This window comes from Hydractinia symbiolongicarpus, chromosome 1 (assembly GCF_029227915.1).
Source record: "Hydractinia symbiolongicarpus strain clone_291-10 chromosome 1, HSymV2.1, whole genome shotgun sequence".
Taxonomy (NCBI): domain Eukaryota; kingdom Metazoa; phylum Cnidaria; class Hydrozoa; order Anthoathecata; family Hydractiniidae; genus Hydractinia; species Hydractinia symbiolongicarpus.
In genome coordinates, this window is record NC_079875.1 from 8,145,384 (window position 1) to 8,165,884 (window position 20,501).

A 20,501-nucleotide genomic window follows, 5' to 3' on the forward strand; every position below is an offset into this window, starting at 1 on the left:
TGAACATTCCATGGAACGAAATTGATATCAAAATAGGAATATTATCAAATTATGTATACATCTGCATTCTTCATCACAAAACTAAATAAGAAAATTGCTGCCCTAGATCGCTTTAAAACCATCAAAATGTGATCTTAGAAAGCTATAACATTGCCTTACATTACTTAAAAAAGCATTAAAACAGGATCATGAAGCAAAAAATCACTTAAGATTGTTTAAAAACCATCAAAACAGGAACATGGAAGTCGACACAATCGCCATAGATCATTTAAAAATTTACAAAACAGGAATGTATAAAGTGAAAATTTTGCGCTAGATAGTTTAAAAACAGTTGCTAGTTTAAACGGGATCGTAGAACTCAGAAACATTGCTGTAGATTGTTTAAAAACCATCAAAAGGGGATCATAAAAAGTAAAAAAATTGTTGTATATACATTGTTTAAAAACAATTAAAATGAGATGATAGAAAGCAAAAAAAATGATGTGGATCATTTTAAAGCACTTAATACACACATATTTGAAAGCTTTCTCTTTGTATAAATCGTTATTTCTGCTACAGTACTGGAATCAGGACACATAACATCGTGGATCGCGTATCATGCGCGTCGCGCACGATTCACGATGCTGTCGCGATAGTAAAATTTTTTAGCATCGTAAAGGTCGCGATCCATCGTGGAGTCAACTTTAAAGATGCATCGTGACTTCCGCGATCCATATCGCGACCGCCATGATACATATTTAAACATAAAAAACACGTAATTAATGTCATGAGAGAATAGCACAATTAAATATGAACAATTGTTTTTTGTTGTTTTTTTAATTCAAAAACATTTTCGTTGTCGTAAGCTTTTTTCTTGTTTAGACTTGCCCAACCCTAACTTTCACGATAAAAAAAATAATAAAAATATCAACAAACAAACATTTTCTTATCCCATCTCGTGAAAAAAAAGATTATGAATGTCGCAACACCCTCCTTCGTTATGATTAATATATGTTTAAAATTACGCTGCTTGCTAAAATCTTGAATTTCTTAGTCGATATCATTTAGGAAAAATAATTAATGACATTAAATCTTTTTCACGGTATTAGAAAAATAATTAAAACAACATAAAATACGCATATCGTAACAACCTCCTCCTTATGAAACAAATAAATAATTATAATGTCGCGAAAGACTTTAAATATTGTCAACTAAACTATAGTCCGTGAAACTTTTTTGCAGTTAAATATTAATTTTCTTATAAGACTGCGCAAAAAACATTAAAAGAACACTTAACTTTTTTATTAAAATAAATTTTGTGTTTTATTATTTTAAATGGGAAAATAATAACTTGCTGTATAAATTTCGAAACAGCCTAAGTATAATCTGCTGTATATCTTTCAAACAACACAGGTATATTCTGTATAACTTTCGAAACAGCACAAGAATAATTCTTGCTGTACAGCTTTCAAAACAACACAAAAAAACTTGCTGCATAACTTTTGAAAACAAGTTTTTTATGATGCAATCTTTTCACCTTGAGTACTGGTTACATTTTTTTAATGAGACAAATTATTATTATTTTTCCTTCACAACTAAAAAATATAAACTGCGTGCGTTATGCGAAAATACATAGAAAACGGTTGTCGTAACACCCTCTTTGTTGTTATTTTTCATTATTAATTTTTTGTTGTTCCAATCATACATTTATTATTTTTCCATGAACTTTCATTAAATCGGACATTCGCTAATTTAACATCCGCTAATACAAGCAAAACATACATAGAAAAATATGCTTGTCGTAACACCATCCTCCGTTGTTGTTTTTTTATTTTTTTGTTGTTCCGACCATTTATACATTCTCGATAAAATTATTTTTATTTCGTCGACCGACAGACCGTAAACTACTATCTACTTCGCTCGTACAACAAGTAATTAAGTCTCCTTATTTCTAAAATCCAATTTCTAATAAAAATAAAAGATGCAAAAGAATTTTTAAATGTAAAAAAACAAAAACAAAGACACAAGATTAGCCATACACATCTATTGTTTAATATTTTTAATGTTATTCACGATCCATCGCGACAATCACGATTAATAGTTATTTTTTTATACATCGCGACTATCGCGAAGCTCTTCGTTAACATTTTTTTTATCGCGATGATCAAGATAGGAATGCGGATCGTTCGTGTCGTGCATGATATGCACTCACGATGTTAGGTGTCCTGATTCCAGTACTGTATGGGAGACAAGAAAGTCAAGACTAACAGAGTGGCTAGTTTAGACACTTGGTTCTCATGTCCCCCACTTGTTTCCAACACAAAAAATAATAATGTTCTTCAAGAAACATGAGAATATTACTTACTTTTTTTAAAAAATCTTTAACATGTTTTGCACTTTAAAAGTTGTGCATAGAGAATAAAAAAAAAACATTTTTAACAATCTAAATAATTACTGATTGTGATTTAAAGAAACAAACAAAATATTTTATTTTAAACACACTATGATATATCATTAGAATGTATCATTAACATTTCACAATTAACAATAAACATGGTGAACCTTTCTGATCATTGCAACCTTAAAATGTTAATTACAATGTTTTTTCCTTTGGGAAGATCGCGATAGCCTTGTGGATTATGCGTGTTGCGCATATATGCACTCACAATTGTGTGACTTTCAGTAGCAGCTATATTAGATCAGAAAAGAAATATATATTGTATATATATTGGTTCCATTCAGAGTGTGCAGCTATACGAAGTATGGCTCCGCATAGGCATGCTTATAGAAAGTATAACTTCGTATATAGCGACACGTACTCCTTATAGACGGAAATATTTAGTACAAAAAGTTGCGAGCGGCACAGACAGCTATGAGAGTATGCAGCATGAGCACTGAAGTTTAACTAAGCATTCTTATTAAAAATTTAATCTGGGCCATTCCAGTTTGGAACATTGTGCCTAAAACAAGCAAATAATTTGGTTAAGAAGAAAAAGTCTAAAATATGAGACATACAAATGTGCAGAGTACCAATAAGTATTAGTAGAACTGCCACTAAGCTTAGTCTTTAGCTGATAATACGACAAACCTAATTAAATAACCTTTTCAACATTACAAACCCAGTCTCAAAATTTGGTGTTTTTTTACATGGCAGGCTCAGGCCTCGTCAGGAAGAAAAATACTGGCGTGCGAGCTTCGCACGTCATGATACTTTTTAATCATTTTGAGGTGTGCGATGTTCGCACGAAATAATTTTCAATGGCACGCGATGGCGTGTGCTCATTTTTGTTCCATTTTTTTTCTTGAGTAATCATAGAACTCGCATAGGGGTCGTCTACAAATTTCGTATGATATTTTATACGAATATATACAAATTTAATTGCTTTTAATTCGTATAAAAATCGTATACAATTCGTATAGTGTTAAATAGTTATACGATTTTTAAAAAATCTAATACGAATTTTATACGATTTTCATACGAATTGTCATACGAATTATATTCTCTTTTATACGATTTTCATACGAATTGTCATACGAATTATATTCTCTTTCTTACGAATTGTCATTCAAATTATATTCTCTTTTATACAAATTTTTATACGAATTATATTTCGTTTTTAAACTTTTAAAATGCGATCTGAAAAAACATTTCTATCGCCATTTTTCGTTTTAAAACTTTTAAAATGCGATCTAAAAAAACATTTCTATCGCCGTGTTTCGTTTTTAAACTTTCTAAAATGCGATCTAAAAAAACATTTCTATCGCCGTTTTTCGTTTTTAAACTTTTAGAATGCGATCTAAAAAACATTTCTATCGCCGTTTTTCGTTTTTAAACTTTTAAAATGCGATCTAAAAAATATTTTATTTTGAAACTCATATACGAATTTAATACAATGTCAAACGATTTTCTTTTTTTTAAAACCATACGCATCTAATTAAAATCTCATACGAATTTTTTGTTAAACTCGTACGAATTTAACTCATACGAGTTTAATTTAAAACTTATACGAATTTAATTTAAAACTTATGCGAATTTTTTTAAACCCATACGAATTTAATTTAAAACTCATACAAATTTAATTTAAAACTCATATGAATTTAATTAAAAACTCATACAAATTTTATACGAATTTAGAAAAATTTCATACAAATTTAATTACTGTATGGCAAAAGAAAATTCCCTCATGTTATTATTGTTGCTTCGATCTTAAAACATTCCCCCCTAAACAAAACAATAACAAGCTTTGTGACGTCCTGTTTCTATGGCGATATTTTAAAATTATACAGATTGTTGTCTGAGTTATAAAGCAATTTTTGTTGAAAAATATTCAGAAAGCAAAGTCTGCATGCAGAAATTGATCACCATAACTATAATTAGATATCATGCTGACTCTGTGTTTGGGAAAGAACATGCTGGAAGTGATTTCATATAGCGAAAGTAGCGAAAGCATTTAAAGAAGTAAAAGACGAAAAAGTTGAACATTAAAATTTATTTATTAATTTCATAAGAGGAACTAAATTAAAAAAAAAAAATTAAATGATGAATTAAAATTAATGCCTTATGTTTTTCTTTAATATAACTCGCGAGTAACATGATATATATATATTTTTAAAGATTTACTTGCGAGTAGTTTAATTATTGCGTACTCGCGTTATTAAAAAGATTACTCTTATTTATTTTACTCGCACTCGCATTGTACTCTCACTCTGAATTATTTTACTCGCATTTATTTGTACTCGTACTCTCAAAAATGTGTAGCTTTACTCGTGAACAGCACTGTATATTATTCCCGTACGCCTTCATTGAACAGAATATCATTTTTTTGGTGTGCGCTTAGCGCACGCCTGAGGTATTTAGTGTTTTTTTGGTGTGTGAAGATCGCAAGGGAACATTTAAACATGATTTGTGTGGGCGTGTGCGGGTACGATCGCACGCCATTCTTGACGAGGCCTGCAGGGTCGTTGTTCCGTAAAGCATATATACTTTGTATATGAAGCATGTCACACTCTGTATGGCATACTCTGTATAGAATAATCTGTCTGCCATATAATCTGTTTGATGCAACCAACTAATCTTCCCATGCTCCATTAGCTGCAACAATATATATACTTTGTATGTTTACAATGGATAAAAAAGTAGGATAATGATGTGCTTGTCTTTTTAACTTGTTCTTTATGGCTATTATACTGCAATATTTCACTTTAAGAATATTCATTGGCAGACTGCGTATTATAGCTAAGGTCATTTGAGCATCAAAAATGGAGTCGGTCAGTCGGCGAATGATAACTCAAAAATTTGCAAAATCGTATCTAACCATCCAGCCATTAACGTGCATCATTAAATCGCCGATATTTAATGATAACTTTGGCACCTCGTTTAGAGTTTTGGTGCTGTTTTCAACTAATTCTCAGAACCCTTTTCGCATTTTAAAGCAAAGCACAACAATAATGATGGGCAATTGCTGTAGGGAGACAACAAGCGTATAATATTTTTTGTCATTTTAGTTTTTCTGACCCAATATATCAAAAATTTCGATCAAAAATTAGGGTGAGTCGGTGATTCTCACATCAAGTATTTGAGACATCCGCCTAAACCAAACTTGGTATGTCACATAAATACAATGAAAGATATTCAGCTATCAGCTATGGGCAGCTAGAAGACTTACCTCTGTCAATTCTCAAATGAAATAAGAAGAAAACAATACTTCCATCCCTACTATCCCACATGTCCACCATGACCAGCATCTCTGCTGGGCCTAGCTAGCTAGCCACCAAAAAATTCCAATGGATGTTTAGCCAGCTGTGGATGCAGCCTACTACAGAAGTTCGTAATTCGAAAATAAAAGAGAAAGATATTACAATTCGTTGTAAAGTTAGTCAATAAAAATAAAATATTTATAAGGTGTAGCTATAATACTAAGTTTCAGAGAAGACTTTTTCACAACTAAAACACCATCTTGAAACTTTGAAAATGAAAGTCGGAATTTTTGCTCCAGCACATTCGATGCCTGCAATAATTTTAATCGGGATTTCCCGGGATTTCATCGGGATTTTCCGGGAAGGCCGAGGTGGAAGCTGTTGATGCATCATATTTTTGTATACGCAATAATAGCTTATTGCTGTATAAGCAGCATATCTTCAGGAAAATATGTCTCAAATTTTTCAAGAAGAAAACCAACTTGTAAGCAATAGCCAGTATGAAAAGGAAAAACGGATTATAAAACAGCTCTCAGTAGAGACTCGAACTTTTATTAGCTCGAACTGTTTTCTACGGTCCCTTTAGACATTTCTTAATACTTCCTTATAAAAACTACTCGATAACTTGAACCCTGGATAACTCGAACATTCGTTTTCTCGAGCCATTTTTTGACCCTTCTTAAGTTAATTTTTACGGATAACTCGACAAAAAACGAATACTGATATGTAATGTAGCCAGAAATTTCATAAAGCTGTTCTTAAATGGTTCTCTTTACAAAGGAAAGAGAAGGCTCTTCAATTTCTTTCAGTGAAAACTTACTAGATTGTAACATTTGTAAATTTTATAGAGTCTGAAGAAAAAATTGACTTAACTCGAACTAATATCTCATATTGCTGTAAGTCGAACATTCGTGTCGAACTGCAGAGATTACTTACAGAATAATTAAACTACTCGCAAATAAATCTTTAAAAAAATATATATATCATGTTTTTTTCCCCTAGAGCTCTTTGAGATTTAAGAGCTCTGGGGTCGAGAATGCTACTTCCACTTGCTAGGAGATTTGAGAGGAAGGCGTCAACGCATGTGTCAGTTGTTTAAGAAATTTTTTACTTTTTTTGATGTTTGCAAAATGATGATATAAATTTCCCATATGTCAATCTTTTAAAGCGACGGAGATAAACGAAACAATCAATTTTTTGTCTCGCTTAACCCAAATCTTTTCATAACAGTTTACATCAGATGTGTTGATGATTACGAATTGTCCGATAAACTGTATGCAAGGAATAAATAACAAATAAATAAATAAACAAACAATGTAATTACCAGACTTTTACTGTAAAATAGAATTAACAGGTTTTTGTAAGCTGGATCAATTGGTTTTACGAAGGTATCCTGGGAACGAGGTGGTAGGAAAGCAACAACTACTCGTGAATATGTATTATATATTACACTCGAAATTTCTATAAAAAACTGAAATTTACAAAAATGCACACGATACTTTTAAAAATTCTCAATCGTTATCTCTACTTACTTACAGAGGTATGGTACCGAAGTTTGTATATTATCACATTAAAAAAACATCAACTTTGCTTCTGTTTCAAACAGAAGCAAAATTGAGAAGTCAAAATTCTTTATAATAAATTAAGCTCTCTTACTATGGGTCTATCATACACCGCCCTAAATGGCGTGAAAGTTGAAAAGGCGTTCAAATATCTTAAAGTTAAGGGCGGTGTAGAAAGAGCAGATAAGCTAAAATATATTTCTAATACATTTTTTAGTTGTTACATTTTCAAAATAAAAAAAATTCGCTATTTATAAGTATATTTATCAAAAAACGATTTAAAAAACAAAACAAATACGTTTGTAAGCGAGTAATTTTTCAACAAACAAGATGCGTAATGGCGAGTTAACACACAAACTTATAGATGAGCTGAACTTTCTAGAACATTTTCCCATTACAAGAACGATTAATTCTACGTAATCTGCTTCTTATTTTATATCACAAAGATTACTATCATATCGCACCGAAGAATGGAAACTAAAAAAAAATCGGCTCACGGTTAATTGACAGAAAAACATTTTTGAACTTACTCTGATTATAGCTCATTCGTACGCTTTCATTTTTATTGATCAATTGATTTTCATTGTTCATTTGCGTTCTTACATCTCAATATTAAATGCCCGGGTATTGCCGATATTTAAGAAAATATAAAAACTAATTTTTCCTAATAGTCTTGTAACTACATCATTGTATATCACGACTCTACATTTTCTTGGTGAATGCAAACTGATTTATTAACGTTTACTTTAAGTATGCTAAAGGTGTGTGTCACCGATTTTAATTCTTCTTACAGTGTATTGCTCAGAAGATGAAGAGCCAGGGGGTAAATCTACCGGTTCTTCATTATTATCTTCATTAACAGACGGCGTATATCCACTCCCTGACTTTAAAGCAAATATAAGATCGTCGAAGTCTGCCGAATCTTCGTCTTCAAAACTATCGTTGTTGTTACCATAGCGACGTTGCGACGCCGGCGTGTTGAACGTGTCGGTGTGTTTGTTTCTCTCTGAAATTGGTGAGTACAGCGATTGAGAAGTAACACGTGGGAGTTCAACATCTCCCCATTCGTTCTAAAGTTAAAAGCAAACGATAAGTTTGACCAAGGAGAGTAAAGATTACTTAGTGACAGTTAGAATTTTTTAGCTACCACGTGGTTTACCAACGAAGTAGTATAAACTAAATAACGTATATAACATTTAAAGTCAATTTTGACGAAGCAGCAATAAATAAATAAGCCTAATGTCCCCATTTGTTCTAAAATGAAAAACAAACAATAAAAAGTTTGATGAAGAAGAGTGACGATTACTTAGTGACATTCAGACTTTTTGCAGCTACCACGTGGTTTACTAACGAAATAATATAAACTAAATAAAATACAACATTAAAGGTCAAGTTTGATGAAGCAGCAATAAATGGTAAGGAAACCTGATATGTACCCTACTTTTATTCACTCATATTAAAAGAAATCGAAAATTAGCAAGTCTTGAATTCTGTTTGACTTCCTCAAAGTCTGCTGGTTATTTTTTTTTTTTCTTTAGGCCTAACTGCGAAGTTGCTTCTAAGTTATTATTTATTAAAACCACACGTTTATCGAAGTTTACAGCACACAAGCACCTAAATGTCAAGAAGTAAACATACGAATCATATCTAGAACCCTAAGCCGTAAAGTATTTACAGGCGCTTAACAACAAGTACAGAAGTGTCGATTATGTTATGCGTAGTAGCCATAAATAGAACAAAAATTCCTTGTAACTCTGTCACCTAGCAGTATTCTTACGATGTACTTACCAAATCAACAGGATTGTTGAACGCATAGTTCTTTTTGATTTGTTTACTTGAATCGACGCCACTATAAACAACGTTGGACATCTCGATGCGCTCGGGAGGTGGTTGGTCAACATGGTACTTTCCTTTGAAGAGATATCTCATTTGGTTGCGCAGAATGACGTAAACAACAAAGATGTATAAACCCTGTAAAAGATTAGAGAAGTTATTTATAAATACTACAACCGCCATGATTAATAGAATAAGTCTGCACTGTTGATTAGGAAGATCCACCCGTAAGCAAATTGCTCTGTCGAATATTTTTTAATATGGTATGTCGAACATTGACACTCCTTCATATTCCTATTGGCTTCGAAGAAAAACAATCCGATAATCCTAAAGAAGCTCGACAAAGGATAGCGTCGGAAAAAAATGTTTGTCATGTTAAATGTTTCATTGTTAGGCTTTTTGTTAATTTTGAGAGACTTGTGTCACAAACAATAATCTCTTTTCTTTTCTTTTTTTGGCAGAATGTTATGGATTCGTTGAAGTCTGCGCTTTATCAAATATCACAAGCTCCACTAAGTAATGAAGTTCGATATTCGATTTAACTCATTCCATATCTGTTTGATATTGAGTGATGTCAAAAGTATCGCCCGACCTTACAATACGTAAGCAGAAAACAGAGCAATCACGCTTCTCCTTAGAAAAACAACGACCAAATTCGTGATACAATTGTTTTTAGTAACTGAGACTACCAGAGAAAATGCAAAGGGAAAACCATAATTTTTTTATTTAGAATCGATCCTGCAATCTTCCAACAAACTGAGAAAATCACGAAACGTTTTGTGTGACACAAAACCATTATTTACTCACAGTAAAAACATTGAAAAAAGTGAAGGTAACGATCATCCATAAGGATCCATACGCCAAGTGTATACCACCAAACACCCATGTTAGAATGATGAGACTAAACAGGATCATCACGTGACGTACCTCTAAAATGGGGAAGCCAATCAACGTTTAACAAGATTAATTTACACCGTGTTAGCCTTTATAATTGAAAATAAAACTTAAACGGCGGTTTAAAATTATATTCAGAAAAATTAAGAAAGAGAAGTTAAGGATAAAGCAAATTATATAAACAAAAAAATCAACCAAATTAAAACAAACAAAAAAAACAACAACAAACAAACAACAAACAAAAACAAATAACCAAACAAATAAGGACAAACAAACAAACAAATCAAAACAAAACAAACAAGCAAGCAACCTTTTATATTATATCTTCCTCTATAAACATCGTCATAATATTTCCACTGTGGCGTGACTTGATAAGCTTGTACGAAGACCACACATATCGCAACCACAATCAACAACACTGGTATAACTGCTACTGAAAATGCTGCATAACCATGCGCAATAAAACACCTGTTGAAAAAGGTTGAGATACGAGGTTTGTTTTATACGAATCCTATTTTCTAACACACGTTGTGCAACATCATATGTTCCTATATGTGTATCAAGAAGTAAGATGAAACTTTTAAATTCTGTTCTTTGTGGATCAACCTTTCACGTATGATAAACGTGCAAGGAAGCCTTTATCCTTTTTTATGTCACTAATTTATGTAACAAAGTTTATTATGGCTCAAAATATGCGAGCATGCGCATTTCCGCTTTTTTTCAACTATTTCACTTCACAACACACTGCTTAATTTGGCGTTAAGTATTCGACCAATCAGATTGCAGTCAAAAATGACGGATAAATAAGCTTTTTTGAGTTTGACTTAATTTATACATATATAACGCCCACCTATAAGGCGTTAGCTGGGCGTTACGCCGCAGCCGTTTTGTTTTCATTTTATTACAGTCTCACTCCAACGATCCTGATAGAGGTTTCATTTTAGACTGCGATGTTAGTTGAACAAAACCCTATGGGCTTCTCTATAATAATAACCACCGTCTGTCTGTCTCTGTGAAAAATGGTGACAACAGTAGCGACATAAATGCGGTAAATACAGGACAGGCAAACCCGTGGAGTTGTCCATGGGCCACGGACTAATATTCCTATTTTACATACGGATGGAAGAAAATTCTTACATATCTCCGTTGCCATGGACGTCTCCATACATCTTAGTGAATTTCCAATCCCACACAGCGTGCGTTACAAATACATAAGTTATAATAATAATTACAGGAGCGCCTAAAAGAAATCCGAAAAAGAGTGCTTATTTGCGACGCAACACTCCTCCACACGTACACGACCAGAAAAGAGTAGAATTAAATATAAACATAAAGCATAATGGACATTACCCCATCCAATGAGAAAAAATGGGATCGATTTTCTGTAACTATGTTCGTCATTCATCACTAAAATTCGCCACAAGTTACAAGCCTAAAAGAAAGAAATATGGTAAACACACAAAAAAAAACTAAATGAACAAATTTTATGCACGTCTAATTTTTTAGTAATAAACATAATTGATATTTTTTCAAACATCACCAAAAAGGGTGTTGTAACATTTATAATTGATTGAAGAGAAAATCCATTAGCTCTACTTTTTATCGTTAGGGTTAGATACCAAAAAATTCCTATGAAACTTTAAAAAGTATTAATGTCTACTACATACGGAATGTTAATTTCCACCGCCCAATTAAAATATTTATATTTTTCACCCTTTCCGGTTAAAATTCACCCTTTCCCAGCCAATCTCAACCTATAACTGTCTCAAAACTCATGTCACAAGACCAAACTCAACAAACAACTTTACCACTTTAACTAAGCTACTACGTACCTGCACAAACATATTAGTAAACTGAGTGAGAAAGAAATAGTGGATGAACAAAGCCAACATGCTGCACCTTTCAAGTTCGTCGATCAGTTTCGGACTAATGTAACCAGCTAGAGCGTAAGCCATCTAAAAGAAGAATACAAGTTTCTGTGTAGTAACTCTATTCAAGAATTTCAAGTATTCGAAAACAGAGCTATAATGACCTAAATTTTAATTTGACTGTAAACTTCCGCTTATAAAATGCGAAAAATTAAACCGACTACATCAGTCTTTTAGGTGGCGCTGTGTTCAGAATTTAGAGTCATATCCTTTTTTTGCTTTCTTCTTGTTTTTGTTTTTAAAACGGTTTTAGTGTTTTTTTAGTCTACGTTTTTCTCTTTTCTTCATTTCTTTTTTTTCGATAGCTATAAGTACGTTGTGCTTTATGGTTTTAATATTTTTACTAATATATATATTTGCATTTTATTTTATATTTTTTAAGCAGGACACACGTTGTCAACGGTTTTTATTTAACTGAAGTGTTTTATCCTGAGAAAATGAGGGAAGAAACTTTTGCAAAAAAACTCCTGGTAGCTATAGCAACGTACGCAAATCCGAATTCCAAGAGTTATCTCTGCTTTACTGGTCAATTAGCCGGCCTCAAAGACAACTTTTATTGAGTAGAATTGTTGCTGCGTTTAGCCTATTATAAGGTAGGCTTAGGATAAAATAGTATTTAACACGTGTCCTTATCAGTTTTATCGACTCTGCTGAAATAATTGATTTTGCTGTTTACTGAAGTATGAATTGTAGAAGATTATTAATTTGATTAGTTGGCAAAGTTTGAGATGTTAGAATAATTTTTAAAAAGTCGATCCGCAATATGATGACCAGGCTCATCTAACTAACAACAACATGCAACTAATAGAACGATGTTAACGAGAAAAGGAAAACGACATTAAGAACTTACATTAGTGATCATCACAGAAAACAGGAGATGCATGAGTAGACTAGATGTGAACGTCTTCTCAATAGCGCAACAGTGATGTGACAGCAGCGCCAGTAAACACGCACCCTAAAAAAACACAAAAAACAGATTAAAACTAATTTCCTCACGCAACGTGACACATCATGCTCAAGTGAATACAACTACCCAAGTTTAAAACAGTACACTAAATTGTTACTGATTTTTAATCTTATAACATTTAATGAAAGATATTAAACTCTATTTTGAAACACAAAGTGGCTAATAGAGTTTGCTGGATAAACTTTCCATTTGTTTGTATTCACATCAAACGCCCTTACCATAGTAAAAAAACATGCAACAAAGAAGTATATTTCAAAGCCAGTGCGATCATCGCTGTCAGCGAGGACGGTATATTCAGACAAATGATTGCATCCACATTCAATATATTCTTTCGTTTCGCTCACAATGTCGCAATTTTTAGGTGACCACGATCCATCTGCACTGGTGGATGTTGGTCGAGTCCAGATGACACAGGAGACTTTACTCGGCGTGATTCTGTTGGATGGCGAGTGAATGCGATAAACTATTTTATTGTTGGTGGAGCCCAAACCGGTTTGTATAGCTGAAGATAAGACCTAAACAAAACAGAACAGTTACCCGCCAATACTAACCCTAAAAATAAACTTATTGTAGCTACATGTGTAGAAAGCTACTGCGCATGCACAGTTTGTACAACCCCGTCCCCAAAAACTTTACGCGATGATTTTTTATTAATGCCTAAAAACTCATTCAGGTCCAAGCAAAAGTCTACCTTAAATTGTATAATCTTGTTAATTTTACCCCTCGGGACAAAAAATGAGTCGTTTCTTTCAAAATTAAAAAAAAATGTCTTTTCAAACCTTTTTATTAAGAGTTGTCTTTTCCGAAGTAAACCATTGATTGTTCATACTAATAAAATGCACATCAGTGCATGTCTTTTCCACAGCATTTGATGAAAACATATTTATTGGATATCTAAAAAAGTCAGAACCGGACTTGAACAAGAGCCCATTCAGCTCAGTACGATTACCACGCTGTGCTTTTACATCGAAGTTTGATCTTGTATATGATACAACAGTCGGACACAGTGCATCATTCAGAAAATGATATGCGGATGTCTCTAACAACTTGCTCCAGTATGATTTCCCTGTTGTATCTGCTCTACTTGTGTCCATCAGGTTGTTGAATATGTCAAGTAATACAGCTTGTGATCGAGACGTTAAGGATTTGCTGCCTGGTAGCAAGGATGATTTAAATGACAGAATATCTTTGATTGTGTTTTTAATCAGCTGCTGATCATTTTCCGTCAGCTTGGACGATCGAATAGATACCAATAATCCGTTTAAGATATCTAAAATTTGTGCGTCCGTAAGAGGAAGGTTCAGGGTGGATGAGCGAAGTTTAAGAAACTGACTGGTCGCTCCAGGTTTGGATATAATAACACGAGCAAAACTGTTTTGTTTGTACAGCACGGCACCATTCGTTGGATCGTTCAGACTAACGTTGAAGACACGAGGGTAGGGGGCTTCACTAGATGTTGTTGACAATTTCAAGTTGATGTAGGCTTCAGTCTAAAATAATAACACAAGAAATATTAATCTATTTAAAATGGAAAAAATACTGAACATTGCGTTGGATAAAACTTCCACTTGTTTTTCGTTAATTTCAGATACCAAACAAAATGATGGAGTACTTCTCAAATATCGTTTTTGTTTTCCAATATTTGATGTCAAGAAGTAATAACATTGAAAAGCTTAAATGAGCATAGTAAAAATTCATAATATGATATTTTTTTAACTTGAACTGTTACTACAGATGGTATTTCTGTAAACAATGTTCCCTCCATTCCTAATTCTAATAGCGAATTCTTCCTAAAACTATCATTCAAAGGATTATCGAGCTAATTTCTAGCTGCTAACGTTAAAAAGTCAGCGTTGAATAAAAACAAAACAACATTTTCAGAATTTTCCATAATCAGCCAAAACGCGCTCCAGTAAGAAAACACGTGCAGGACCAGACAATGAACACCAAAACATAAAGTTTTGAAACGGTTCTAGTTTATAGCCGAATAACCATTAGAGACTGGGGGCGAGTGAGTATATCAGCCCTTTCTTTAAACGTTTTAAAACATAGAAAGTAATTTTTCGCATAAATCGGAACACACCTGTCCTACTTGGAACTTCAATGTCCCCTCTGCTTTTTCGTAATCACTTCCCTCCGTCGCAGGGTTCATTTGCACACCTCCGTCTTTTACCATGCCAGCCAAAGACACTGTCTGGTACTTCACCGTTGTTGCTTTTAACGAACCATTGTAACGTCGAACAGTAAGTTGTAAGTTTCCATCACCAAGTTGGAGAACAATAAATCTAATACAGAATGAACATATATAATCAAACCTCAGTGAACTAAATGGGGTGTCTTGAACAAGCCTTAAACGCAACGTGTCATAGGGGTATTTCTAAACCTTTATATCCTCTTAACCGTTCGTCAATAGCACGTTATATATACATTTTTCTCAGCAAAGCTTTAAACTTTGCACATTACAAAAAACGGATAAGCAGATTTCACCAATTTTTTTTACATACACCTCTCACGTCGGCAAAACACCTAAAACAACCTATTTTTTCCATTATCTTTATTCCTAAGTGGATTTGTCCACGGGTCTCTTCGACTTGTCAAAATTCTCCTCTATTTCTAAAATTACGTTCACTAAAAGCTACTTGTACTACTACCAACCAACATGAACATAAATAAAATAAAGCGCTAGATTTTTGCAGCATAGCCATGTATTTTTTTACCAGTTTCCCCCCTTCGTTAACAATCCGAAAATTAAAAGAAACTAGTCGTTAGCCCGTGGAAAATCCACGGGTTCGCCTATCCTTTTTAGTTTAGCTAAGCTACCATTTATTTTAGCTAAGCTACCATTTTGCATGACAGACAGACAGACAGACAGACAGACAGACAGACAGACAGACAGACAGACAGACAGACAGACAGACAGACAGACAGACAGACAGACAGACAGACAGACAGACAGACAGACAGACAGACAGACAGACAGACGTATACGGGTACTGTAATATAGATAAAAAAGCAAAAATATATATAACATTACCTATCAAACCTAATATTTACTGATGACACAAGTTGCGGGAAATCGAAAGAATACCAAAATAAACCATTGTGAGGAAATAATTAAAAAAAGTTTATAAACTTGTATAGGTTTGTCTTACGTACTTGTTTTGGCTAAAAATTACAGTCGCACGAAAAATAAGAAGTGGGTGACTGATACAACTCACCTGGACCGCTCATCAAACCCAATTCTTCCAACTGGATAATCACTTTCCAATAATGTAACATTCATCACTGCTTCAGTTGGTTTGATGACAGCACCTGATGTTATGGATGTTAAATTCACAAGAAACCATGCTGCAAACTCTGGTACGGTATCTTTCAACGCTTGTATAGTTATGCTGCTCTTGGAACGTCCTGCTGCTAGCTTTACTGTCCCAGTTAATTCTTTTATTTGATCCGCTAAGTTTATACTTAACGACGTAGTCGCAGCCCAAGTCACCTAAAAGTTAATACAACAATTATCAACAAACAGATGACAATTTTAGAAGGTATTTTTTGGTTTAAAAACTTGAAATTACGAACTCTTTTCATGGTCCGTTTTTAGACCAGAGTGAAACAGAACAAAAATAACAATATTTAATTTCATTTTGATACTTTTTTTTGGATTCCGCGAAATATTTTGGATAAACTTTCGCGAATAAAGAAATTCGGAAAATTTCGCGAGATTAACTCTCGTAAAAATAGCGAAAAATCGCGAATTCACGAAAGTTTCTCTCGCGAAAGTAAAGTATTAGATTTTCTGTATTTTGATTAGCTATTTATTTGAAACAGGAAAACTTGTACACACGCAAAATTACTCACGTCGACTTCTTGTAAAGCCTCTCCCACTCTCATCATGGGTAACTCCACTTCACCACTTCCTTCTTCATCAAGAATTGCAGTCTTCGCTTGAAAGCCCACCTCTCCATTGTATAAACCATTTCCTCTAATAAAAACCACAGCGTATGAATGCGGAGCAAAGATTTTAGCACCACCGGTGGAGTTCATCAGAACCACAACAATGGCCTCCATCGGTTCAGCAATATTATCTTGTAATATTCTCAAGCTTATTTTCTGTGTTTGACCAACAACTGGTGAATTGGACGTTTGTTGAAATGTGATTTTACTTCTTACGGCATCATAGTCGTAACTAGATGTCGCAGCAGTTTCTCTGCTACGGAGTGCCTTAAACACATCTGAGTTTGGATCAATGTTATTTATAATACTAGCACTCCACAACTCTCCTCCACCTATGCTTACCACTTCAACACTCGCTGTGCTGAACGTTCCACCAGTTCGCTGTATGTCAAGCTCAACAAATATGGCGGATTCGTCCACTGTTATGACACGTGACTTCTGAGAGAATGAGATAATGCCGAACGGGTTGTCGTTGTCCTGAATAGTGACTGTGGAAGTAATGTTGGCTGATAAGCGAGGCAAAACTGATCTCCTTGCTGTTAATAATTCCACAGATATTAGTTGAAAGAAAAAGGTTTCTTCTGTTTCTGGTTTTGGGTTAGCTTTGTCATCGATCGTACTAATTCGAACAGACTTCCTAAACTGACCGTTGTTGAAATCAACATAAGATGTCATAGGCGTATAATCTTCATCAGGAATCGCGGCATTAACTCCTGAATGCATTTTAGTTTGATACCTAACTCGAACAGTACCTTCTGTATTAAACATCCTTTCTATAATAACATCAGCTGGCTGTCCTTCTAAAACAAGTATTTGCTGCGATTCCATAGAAATGCGAAAAACGCCATGTGGTTCAATGACGGTGTAAATGTTTTCTCCTAACTTTCCCCATCCCTTTTGATTTACAGCTGGTGACAAATTACTCCTCAAATGTACAGCATATTGATAAGAAGACGTTATAACTACAGGAGCAACAGCAGCCACACTAAAACTAACAGCTCGCTGGTTGTGTTGCATACTAACAGTTCCTGATGAAGGGGTAATAACACCAGCAGCTATGATAGGCACGTTATTCGGATAACCATAGCTCCATGGTATTTGCACGCTTCCATACAAACCAATACGTGTCACAGCTACAGATGCCATGTTGCTGTTTAAATCGACAGAAACAAACAAAGATGAATTGGCAATCTGAACGATAGAGTTTGACGCTTGCTCTGGAATTCGTATACTCTTGAGAAGAGGGCTGGCAGCTAGGACTGGCATTACAGCATTGTTATTATCTTTGATTAGATTGACTGCAGTTAAACGAACTGAATAGGAGGTACCAAACTTTAAAAATGTTTTTTCGGGCACTTTAAAAATACTTGTTGCTATGCTTTGCGATCGATTGACCATTAAGGTATAAGCTATGGGTGCATAATCCGGATGCTCGAGTAATACACTTGCTATAACGTCACCTATTAGACCAGCCTCTCTTTCGACAGTAATTTGCACAGACCTTTGTAAGTTTGAAGAATCGAGATGAAATATTTGTCCAGCATTTGCCAGTTTAAACACTCCGTACGGGTTGTCATTTGCTCTGTAAAGAAAAAGAGGAGGAATGCAAAACTGATTTTCAGCGAATGGTATTAATGATAACTCTAGCACACTAACTCACATACTACTCTAGAAAACAACTTACGTTATAACAAACGAAACCTGCTTTTGCTGCTCACTTATTTCTCCTGACATGTCAACCGATATAAGCGTGACATGAAAGTCTTCGTCAAGCTCAGGCTCATCATCAGCGGTGACATTAATGAGAATGTAACCAACAGACTGTTGGTCTTGGAATGTAACAACTCTTGAAGCGTTGTATGTAATATCTTGTGAGATGTTACCTGTAGTGCTCTCCACTTTCCAAATAACCTGCAAAGTAATGGAAATTAAAACACTAGCTACTAGATACAGATCTCTTGCAACTCTAATTATGATCAGCTGTTTTGTCCTTCTTTTTCGCGAAATAGCATGCAGTAGAATATGCGTCAAAACTGTCAAGACAATGGTGTTTTAGGCTATTTCTTACTGTCATTCACAAACAGAATCAATTGACCATTACTGTGTAGTGGACAGGCCACTTCAACAACGCTTGATAATGTACTTGTTGTATTTTCTATCATGCATGTATAATGTAACAATATGTAATCTACACCACGATTTAAGACAGCCTGAAAATTTGAGAAATGTGAGCTGAACTTAATGCCACGTTAAATGCTTTCAAGAACCCAAAACCCCTAACTATTCTGGTTATGGAATTACACAATTGCTTATGAAGATAAAAATTTAAAATTTAGGGTATAAGGTTACAAAGTTGTTATGTTATTTCAACATTGGCAAATATTGAAGAGGTAGAAAATTTTTCTAATCAACTTACATTGACAACACCAATCCTTCCAAAACTTCGACGAATAGGTATCTCAACAGTTGCCATTCCACTAGGTGGCTCGTTTATTTGTGATGATGGTTTGATTTGTGAAGATAAAGAAAACAAACCACTTGGATAACCCTTCTTCGCAACGATGATGTCAAGTTTTGAAGTACTGTCATCAAGAGTTGCGCCTCCTGTAACATCAACCAAGGAGAGCGTAAATCTCTCCTCCTCTTCTTGTGGACCTATAGGAAATATTAGTTATCAAGAGTGTTACTTTACAATTCAGATGGTATTTCTTAGTGTAAGAAAAACAACCAATAATAAGACACTAAAACTCACCACCATAAGGTAAAATAGTCACTTGTATTAGTTGGGAACCAGATTGTCCATCTGCGAAATTGACACTTCCCCTGCTCGGTGTCAGATCTTCAGTCACGTGACTGGAGCTTACTTTTGCTCGCTTTATGTCCCATGTCACCTAATGTGAAGGTGAAAATCATTAGTAGGAAACACTTTCGATATTTCAGTAACTTTAAATTATGGTTAACACAATTAAACCATATTACAGCACTAATCTTTTCTAAAACTTAATTACACAATCATTATACCAAAAATAAGATGCACAACCACAGAAAAGTTGTACAATAAGACAATGTTTAACGAAGGTGTTATTCTTTTCCCTTTCATTTAAGACAAAATAATTTTATTATTCAGAATTTGAGTGTTTAGTTTTAAACAACATTTATATACACAGTTTTACCTGTACTGGTCCTAAATTCCCTGCTATGCGAGACACAGTGATGTTAAAAACCACTGGAGATAGAGGATTCTGAATATAAATTTCAGCAGACACATTAAAGAAACCAAATAATCCATGAGGATTGTCGCTTGTTTCAATCACAACAATAAGCTGAGTCTTATTCCCCAACATAGCCTTGCCAATCACATTTTGAAGATACAACTCAAACGTTTCCTTTCCTTCAGGTACGGCGTCATCAAGGAGTTGGACAGGTATGCTTGACATATTCTGACCAGGCAAAAATGTTATTGATGTTATGTTGATCATAAAATCGGAATTGATAGTAGCAGAGATAGGAGTGTATGTAAATATGACTTCTGATGACCCAAAAACACCACCTATGTGAAAATATAAACAAAATATTTTGCTATGTTCTGAGACCGGTAATTGAGGGAAATCTATTATGAAAAGGCTTGCATTCCAAAATCCAAAATAGATATCACTAAGACCCTTCTTGATATCACCAACCAGAATTATT

At 34.1% G+C, this 20,501-nt stretch overlaps 1 protein-coding gene across 2 annotated transcripts in view; it reads right to left on the reverse strand.

The window, feature by feature from the left end:
- Window positions 1-7,102: 7,102 nt before the first annotated feature.
- Window positions 7,103-20,501, reverse strand: part of LOC130636093 (adhesion G-protein coupled receptor V1-like) — a 45,477-nt gene continuing 32,078 nt past the window's right edge. For both annotated transcript variants that reach the window (XM_057445710.1, XM_057445700.1), the window contains 17 exons: window positions 19,985-20,361; window positions 19,564-19,702; window positions 19,228-19,466; window positions 18,496-18,722; window positions 16,716-18,393; window positions 16,079-16,353; window positions 14,944-15,145; window positions 13,640-14,350; window positions 13,079-13,375; window positions 12,744-12,848; window positions 11,798-11,920; window positions 11,316-11,397; window positions 11,103-11,205; window positions 10,276-10,433; window positions 9,879-10,000; window positions 9,027-9,209; window positions 7,103-8,308 (listed from right to left, as the gene is read on the reverse strand). In XM_057445710.1, the coding sequence (XP_057301693.1) occupies window positions 7,994-8,308; window positions 9,027-9,209; window positions 9,879-10,000; window positions 10,276-10,433; window positions 11,103-11,205; window positions 11,316-11,397; window positions 11,798-11,920; window positions 12,744-12,848; window positions 13,079-13,375; window positions 13,640-14,350; window positions 14,944-15,145; window positions 16,079-16,353; window positions 16,716-18,393; window positions 18,496-18,722; window positions 19,228-19,466; window positions 19,564-19,702; window positions 19,985-20,361 (5,336 nt within the window). In that variant the 3' untranslated portion in view covers window positions 7,103-7,993. The remainder of the gene's footprint in view (window positions 8,309-9,026; window positions 9,210-9,878; window positions 10,001-10,275; window positions 10,434-11,102; window positions 11,206-11,315; window positions 11,398-11,797; window positions 11,921-12,743; window positions 12,849-13,078; window positions 13,376-13,639; window positions 14,351-14,943; window positions 15,146-16,078; window positions 16,354-16,715; window positions 18,394-18,495; window positions 18,723-19,227; window positions 19,467-19,563; window positions 19,703-19,984; window positions 20,362-20,501) is intronic.